The sequence below is a fragment of the Malaclemys terrapin genome, chromosome 1, assembly GCF_027887155.1.
Source record: "Malaclemys terrapin pileata isolate rMalTer1 chromosome 1, rMalTer1.hap1, whole genome shotgun sequence".
NCBI lineage: Eukaryota > Metazoa > Chordata > Testudines > Emydidae > Malaclemys > Malaclemys terrapin.
The window spans coordinates 351,918,752-351,926,455 of NC_071505.1; the positions used below are offsets into that span (position 1 = coordinate 351,918,752).

The window sequence follows — 7,704 nt, forward strand, 5'->3', positions numbered from 1 at the left end:
GGCTCTCTGTAAGCGAGGACTGGCCTGTCTCCTAAGGTCTGTGAAAATAAGGGATCGTCCTTCAGGATAGGTTGTAGATCCTTGATGATGCTCTGGAGAGGTTTATTTGGGGGCTGTAGGTGAATGCTAGTGGCTTTAGATATCTTGACTTTAGCAAAGCTTTTGATACGGTCTCCCACAGTATTCTACCCAGCAAGTTAAAAAAGTATGGATTGGATGAATGGACTACAAGGTGGATATAAAGCTGCTAGATCGTTGGGCTCAATGGGTAGTGCTCAATGGCTCAATGTCTAGTTGGCAGCTGGTATCAAGCAGAGTGCCCCAAGGGTCTGTCCTGGGGCTGGTTTTGTTTAACATCTTCATTAATGATCTGGATCATGGGATGGACTGCACCCGCAGCAAGTTTGCAGATAGCACTAAGCTGGGGGGAGAGGTAGATACGGTGGAGGAGTAGAGTCCAGAGTGACCTAGACAAATTAGAGGATTGGGCCAAAAGAAATCTGATGAGGTTCAACAAGGACAATTGCAGAGTCGTGCACTTAGGAGGGAAGAATCCCATGAAAGCTACAGGCTGGGGACAGGCTGGCTAAGCAGCAGTTCTGCAGAAAAGGACCTGGGGATTACCGTGGATGAGAAGCTGGATATGAGTCAGCAGTGTGCCCTTGTTGCCAAGAAGGCTAATGGCATATTGGGCTGCATTAGTAGGACCATTGCTAGCAGATCGAGGGAAGTGATTATTCCCCTCTATTCGGGACTAGTAAGGGCACATCTGGAGTAAGGGGTCCAATTTTGGGCCTCTCACTACAGAAGAGATGTGGACAAATTGGAGAGAGTCCAGCGGAGAGCAACAGAAATGATTAGGGGGCTGGGGCACATGATTTATGAGGAGAGGCTGGTTTGATAGCAGCCTTCAATTACCTGAAAGAGGGTTCCAAAGACGATGGAGCTCGGCTGTTCTCAGTGGTGGCAGATGACAGGACAAGGAGCAATGGTCTCAAGTTGCAGTGGGGGAGGTCTAGGTTGGATATTAGGAAAAATATGTCACTAGGAGGGAGGTGAAGCACTGGAATGGGATACCTGGGGAGGTGGTAAAATCTCTATCCTTAAAGGTTTTTAAGGCCCGGTTTGACAAAGCCCTGGCTGGGATGATTTAGTTGGGGTTGGTCCTGCTTTGAGCAGGTGGTTGGATTAGATGTCCTCCTGAGGTCCCTACCAACACTAATCTTCTAAACAAAGGGTAGGAGTTAATGGTCCATTTTCACAATGGAGTGAGGTAAACAGCGGGGTCCCCCATGGATCTGTACTGCGACCAGTGCTGTTCAACACATTCCTTAATGATCCGGAAAAGGGAGTGTACTGTGAAGTGGCAAAGTTTGCAAGGATAAAAAATTATTCAAGATAGTTAAATCCAAAGTTGACTGAGAAAAGTTACAAAGGGATCTCACAAAACTGGATGACTGGGCAATGAAATGGATGATGAAATTCAGCATTGATAAGTGCAAAATGATGCACACTGGAAAAAATCATCCTAACTACACATATAAATAGGGGTTTAAATTAGCTGATACCACCCAATAAAGAGATTGTGGAATCGTCATGGGTAGTTCTTTGAAAACTTCTGCTCCATGAACAGCAGTCGTCAAAAGGGCTAATAGATTGTTAAGAACCATTAAGAAATGGATAGAAAATGTTATACTGCCACTATATAAATCCATGGTACAGCCACACCTTCAATAGTGTGTTCACTTCTCGTAGCCCCACCTCAAAAAGGACATAGTATAATTTTGAAAGGGTCAGAGAAGGGTAACAAACATGATTAAGCGTATAGAATGGCTTCCATCTCAGGAGAGACTAAAAAGACTTGGATTGTTCAGCTTAGAAAAGAGACAACTAAGGGAGGATATGACAGAGGTCTATAAAATCATGACTGTTGTGGAGAAAGTGAATAGAGAAATGTTATTTACTTATGCACACAATGCAAAAGCCAAGGGTTACCTGATGAAATAAATAGGCAGTATATATAATAAATACAAGAGAAAGTATTTTTTTCATGGAGCACAGAGCTAACCTGTGGAACTCATTGCCAGGGGATGTTGTGATGGCCAAAGGATTAAAAAAAGAATTAGATAAGTTAATGGAGGATAGGTCCATCAATGGCTATAAGCTGAGATGATTGGGGTGCAAACCCATGCTGCTGGTGTCCCAAAACCTCTGACCGCCAGAATCCAGGATGGGACGAGAGGGGATGGATCACTTGATGATTGTCCTGTTCTGTTCACCCCCGTGAATCACCTGGCACTGGCCACTATCGGAAAACGGGGCACTGGGCTAGGTGGACCTTTGTCCTGACCCAGTATATACCGTTCTTATGTTCTTATGAGACATTTCTTCTCAACAGCTGCAGGAATGGAAGGTGAGTATAAAAGGAAAAAAGATTCCCACAGCATTTCTGCTGGATGTTGTGTGACGTTAGCAGAAGGTCAAACAAGCCTCCGAGCCCCAGAAGGAGTCGTCATGTTATCCTCAGCGTCAATACATTCCTTTAGCACAGAGTAAGACACAGCTAATCGCACACACACGATTCTATTCTCCCTCTCTCTCCCACAGTCGGGAGGAGTGAAGAGCATGGGCAAATGAGCCCCTCGCCCAATGCACCAGGCCACAGCACCCCCGATCTCTCTCCCACCCTGCCACCCCCACAAAGCCACGAGTGTAGCGAAGAGTGCGAGATCAGCCTGGGGAAGCCGGGCTCATCCATGCAAAATGTGTCATAAGGCAGCAAAACACAAGGTCCATGGGACGCAGGCCTTTGCTACGGAATGGGGGACTGAGGCCGGCAAAGCAGTGACCCTGAGAAGTGGGGGAGTAAATAGCTTTCATTGGACCCAAATTCTGTTGGTGAGAAAGACCAGCTTTTGATTTTACACAGTGTAAGTACATAGTAAAAACACCCCTAGAGTTGCAATGAAAACCTGGCTTTAATTTCCAAGTCCCAAAGCATTTTCTGTTGCCTCCTTTAGCTGAGCAGGGAGCTTCTGCTGCAGCATTGATAAAACACATTGATCACCCGTTTCAGGATCTCTTTTGTTGTCACCCCATAAACGATGGGGTTTAACATGGGGGGAATGAGCACATAGAGGTTGGCCAGTAGGTTGAAAATATAACGTGGGATGATGTACCCAAACTGGTGTGGTAAAGAGGAGAAAACAGCCGGCACGTAGAACATCAGTATGACACAGACATGGGAGCCGCAGGTGCGGAGAGCCTTGAGTCGGGCTTCCTTGGAGGGGAGCAGGAAGACGGCCCTGAGGATCAACCCATATGATACAGCAATGAGCACAATATCTAAACCAATTACTAAAATAGCCACAGCTACACCATACCAGACGTGGACTGTGATGTCATTGCAGGCCACCCGGGCTAGGATCATATGCTCACAATAGGCGTGAGGCAGGAGGTTGGTTCTGCAGAACTTCAGCTGCTTCACGAGAAAGATGAGAGGAAAAATGATACAGAAACTTCTTGTGACAACTGCCAGCCCCATCTTCACAATCACAGACTTGGTTAGCACAGCGGTATATCTCAGGGGGTTGCAGATGGCAACGTACCGATCAAACGCCATGGCCAGCAGGATGGCCGACTCGGCAATAAAACTGGCATGGATGAAGAACATCTGGGTCAGGCAGGCAGCAATAGAAATTTCTCCCGCTCTAAACCAGAATACAGCCAGCATCTTGGGCACTGTAGTGGTAGATAACAGCAGATCAGCAACAGCCAGCATGGACACGAATAGATACATGGGCTCATGGAGGCTTCGTTCTGTTACTATGATGATGAGTAGGAGAGAGTTCCCAACAAGTGATGTAACGTAAATCAGACAGAAGGGGATGGCAATCCAGAAATGAGACTCCTCCGTACCCGGGATGCCAATCAGGATGTAACTAACAGGGTCAAAAACAGTGTGATTGTCAGCTGGCATCATGTACTATCACTTGGATCTTCTATTCATTTTCCTGTAACTCACAGCAAAAGAGAAAATCAGTGAGAACTGTAGTGTCAGCTAGGACTGGAATGCATTTGTTGAGAGAATCATAGATACCATCAAAAACTTCACTGTGTGACAACTGCCTGTCGTGTGTGACCGTAAATCCAGAAACACTCTCATAATGCGGAACTGTAGTAGGAAGACACCCTGAGAGATAAGCCCTTGTATTAGAGGCCTAGCATGAGGCCTGAGGCCTGGGCTAAAGTAACGGTCAAAGTCTTGTTGATATAAAGCATAATTAGTCTTGTAGCTAGAGGCAGGCCCTGCTCACAGAATCTGGCAAGCACAGGGCTGATATTTCAAAACCACATATTTCTACGACGTGCTGGCCACAGAGCACTCACGCAAACACAATTTCAGAAGGGTTGTATCAGAACACCTCGATATCAGCCCATTCCCTAAAGATAACAGGAACATGGTTACCCATCCTAAAGATATGGTCAGGTTGACAGTGTGATGGATAGAGGTGTACGAGGTGATGGGTGGTAACCGGCTACGTCAGAGGGTGTCAGTTAACTGCGTTAGAGGGTCAGTATGTAACTTTTTTGTATTGATGTATAAAATGGAGCCTGAAAGTGAGTTTCTCTGTCTAGCCTAGGGAGGAACGGAAAGTGCCACTGTTCACTGAGCTGGTTCATTATTACTGGCATACATGTATTAGTGTTCGTCTATAGTCTTCAGGATACTAGTACCATGTTTCATCGACAATAAACCTGGCTGTTTGCCTTCGTACCTTAACGGATCTTGTGGTCATTGTGTGGTTCACTCGAGGTCTGCTATGCCAACTGTCTGTTCAGAGCTGGGACAGGACACAGAGAGAACACACACACATGCAGCTGAACATTTTTCCACATTGGTGACACACAATAAGTTATGTACTGCCCCTCTGACAGAACATCTCCATTCCAGAAGAGGGAAGATGGTTTGGATGGTTCTGGCCCCAGGAGAAGCAGGGCGTGCCATCCTGGTGTTGCTGTCCACAGCAGAATGTCTCCTCCGCATGTTTGCTACAGTCGCTCTCAGGGCTCAAGCAGTGACTGTGAAAGTGAGTTAAAGCAGCTACACGACTGGTTCTTCTGGCACTTACACTGGTTTCACACTCACTACTGTGCAGTCACTCCCAGTTAGTAATGGTGTGAGAGCAGAAACTCTTTTAGTCACAATCCCCGCGCTGGATCCTACTGGCTCTGAGGCCTTGACCCAACCAACACTCAAGCACACGAGTAAATTCATTCACAAGTAACTCCCACTGATTTCATGAAAATGCTCACCTGAGTAAAGTTGCAAATGTTTTCAGGATTTGGTCCTAAATATGTGGGACAATCTCAATTAAGCTCTGGTCTACACTACAGACCTATATTGGGGTAACTACGTTGCTCTGGGTTGTGAAAAATCCACACCCGTGAGCGACATAGATACACCGACCTGATGTCCTGTGTAGACAAAGCTACCGCCTCTTGGGGAGGAGGATTCACTACTGTGCTGGGGGAGGTCTCTGCCATCAGTGCAGAGCGTCTCCAGTAACGCACCACAACGGTGCAGCTGCGCTGACGCAGTATTTTAAGCCTAGCCGAGCTGGTAGCTCTGCTCCAGAGAACTACAGCTGCAGTAGTTGGAGGGGAACCAAACATCCCATTTTTAAAGGGGCAGTTCCATATTTAAGCCCTTGTGCAGGTGTCCCAACTTTTTCTTCAAGCAGGCAACTTGTCCCATATTTTCTATCTCCCCCCATCCATACTAGCAGGTCCTGATGCTGGCCAGATCCCTCCTTCCCAGATGCCTGCCTACCAACGGTGAGTGGGGGAGTCTAGGCCCAACGATGGGGGTGGGTGTGGAAGGCTGGTGGCAGGGCAAAGATGCAGCATATGGGGCCGGCTGTTCCCCCTGCTGCTCCCTCAGCTGAGCCCACCCTATGTGCCGGCTCTTGGCCATCAGGGCCCCATCCCCCGTCCCGTGTCCCACCATCACTGGCTGCACACTGTGAGCTGCAGTGGCCGGTGAGTGTGGGCAGGCACCAGGCCGTGGTTACGTGTCACCTCTGCTGCCCACCCGTCAGCCCTTTACATGCTCCTCCTCTCGCTGTCCTCTCCCTGCTTTGCCCCTTTGCCCTCCCCAACCAGCCCCACTGCTCCTCCATGTCCCCCCCAGCGGGGCACGTCCCGCTCCCAGCGCTGTGCGGAGAACCAGCCCCACTGCTCCTCCATGTCCCCCCCAGCGGGGCACGTCCCGCTCCCAGTGCTGTGCGGAGAACCAGCCCCTCGTCAGAGCACTCAGCTCACCAGCAGCCTGGCTGCCAGGCTCCTTCCTTCCCCCGCTGCCTCTGGCTGGGCCGGCGCCCCGGGAAAGCCCCAGATCCTCTGGCCCGGGGTGCTGGCCAGGAGGTGCTGAGACCTGCATGTGCCGAAGCCCCGCACAGCGCTGGCCTGGGGAAGCCTCTCTGCCCCTCAGCTCAGCTGTGGAGTGGGGGGGGGAAGCAATTTCCAGCCTGTTCATGCCCCGAACCTGCAGGTTTCACAGCAGCCCCAGGGCAGGGGCTTAGCACCACCTTCACACCCCAGCCTGGATCCTGCCCCTGGGGGTGCTGGGCTGCTCCATCCTCTAGGCATCCTCCCCTGCTGAGCCACCTCTCTATCCTGGAGCACTGAAGCCCCTGCAGTCAGCTTCCCTGGGTCCTGGTGCACAATGCAGCCTTAGGGCTTAACCCCTTCCTGCCCACACTGTAGCCGGGGGACAGGAGACTGCTGGGTTACGTCGGGTGGTCAGCAGCAGCCTGGAGGTTTAGATGCCTTTTGATACTGTGCGGGCAGGAAGGGACAAGCTGCTTCCAGCAAAGGGAACGCCGGGGGGCGGGGGGTTGAGGGGAGGGGAGAAGAGAAGAGACAAGCTCTGCAAAGACACAGGCCAGGTCATCTTCACAGCTGAGGATGTGAGGGAGATTCCCAACCTGAGCCATTCATTTAAGGTGAGGAATCTGATGAACTGTCCCAGATTGAGGTGTCATTAGAGGAGGTTTTGGAACAAATTGATAAACTAAACAGCAATAAGTCACCAGGGAGAGGTGGGATTCACCCAAGAGTTCTGAAGGAACTCAAATGTGAAATTGCAGAACTACTAACTGTAGTCTGTAACCTACCAATTAAATCACCTTCTGCACCAAATGACTGGAGGATAGCTAAGGTGATGACAATTTTTAAAAATGGCTCCAGAGGTGACCCCGGCAATTACAGTACCTGGCAAACTGGTTGAAATTATAGTAAAGAACAAAATTGTCAGACACAAAGACGAACATAATTTGTTGGGAAGAGTCAACATGTTTTTTCTAAAGGGAAATCATGCCACACCAATCTGCTAGAATTATTGGAGGGGCTCAACAAACATGCAGAAAAAAGGGATCCCGTGGATAGAATGTACTTAGATTTTCAGAAAGCCTTTGACAAGGTCTCTCACAAGAGGCTCTTAAGCAAAATAAGCCGTCATGGGATAAGAGGAAAGATCCTCTCATGGATTGGTAACTGGTTAAAAGATAGGAAACAAAGAGCAGGAATAAATGGACAGTTTTCAGAATGGAGAGAGGTAAATAGTGGTGTCCCCCAGGGATCTGTACGGGGCCCAGTCCTATTCAAGATATTCATACATGATTTGGAAAAAGGGGTAAACTG

The 7,704-nt window shown here is 48.9% G+C and overlaps 1 protein-coding gene across 1 annotated transcript; it reads right to left on the reverse strand.

Moving 5' to 3' along the window:
* Positions 1 to 3,016: 3,016 nt before the first annotated feature.
* LOC128833116 (olfactory receptor 52B2-like) lies at positions 3,017 to 3,982 on the reverse strand. The gene has a single exon (XM_054021056.1). It carries the CDS (start codon positions 3,980 to 3,982, stop codon positions 3,017 to 3,019), a length of 966 nt encoding a protein of 321 aa, XP_053877031.1.
* Between the last annotated feature and the right edge of the window lie 3,722 nt (positions 3,983 to 7,704).

Excerpts from the sequence above, each read along its gene's own strand:
- LOC128833116 (XM_054021056.1), bottom strand. The coding sequence starts at position 3,982 with ATGATGCCAGCTGACAATCACACTGTTTTTGACCCTGTTAGTTACATC.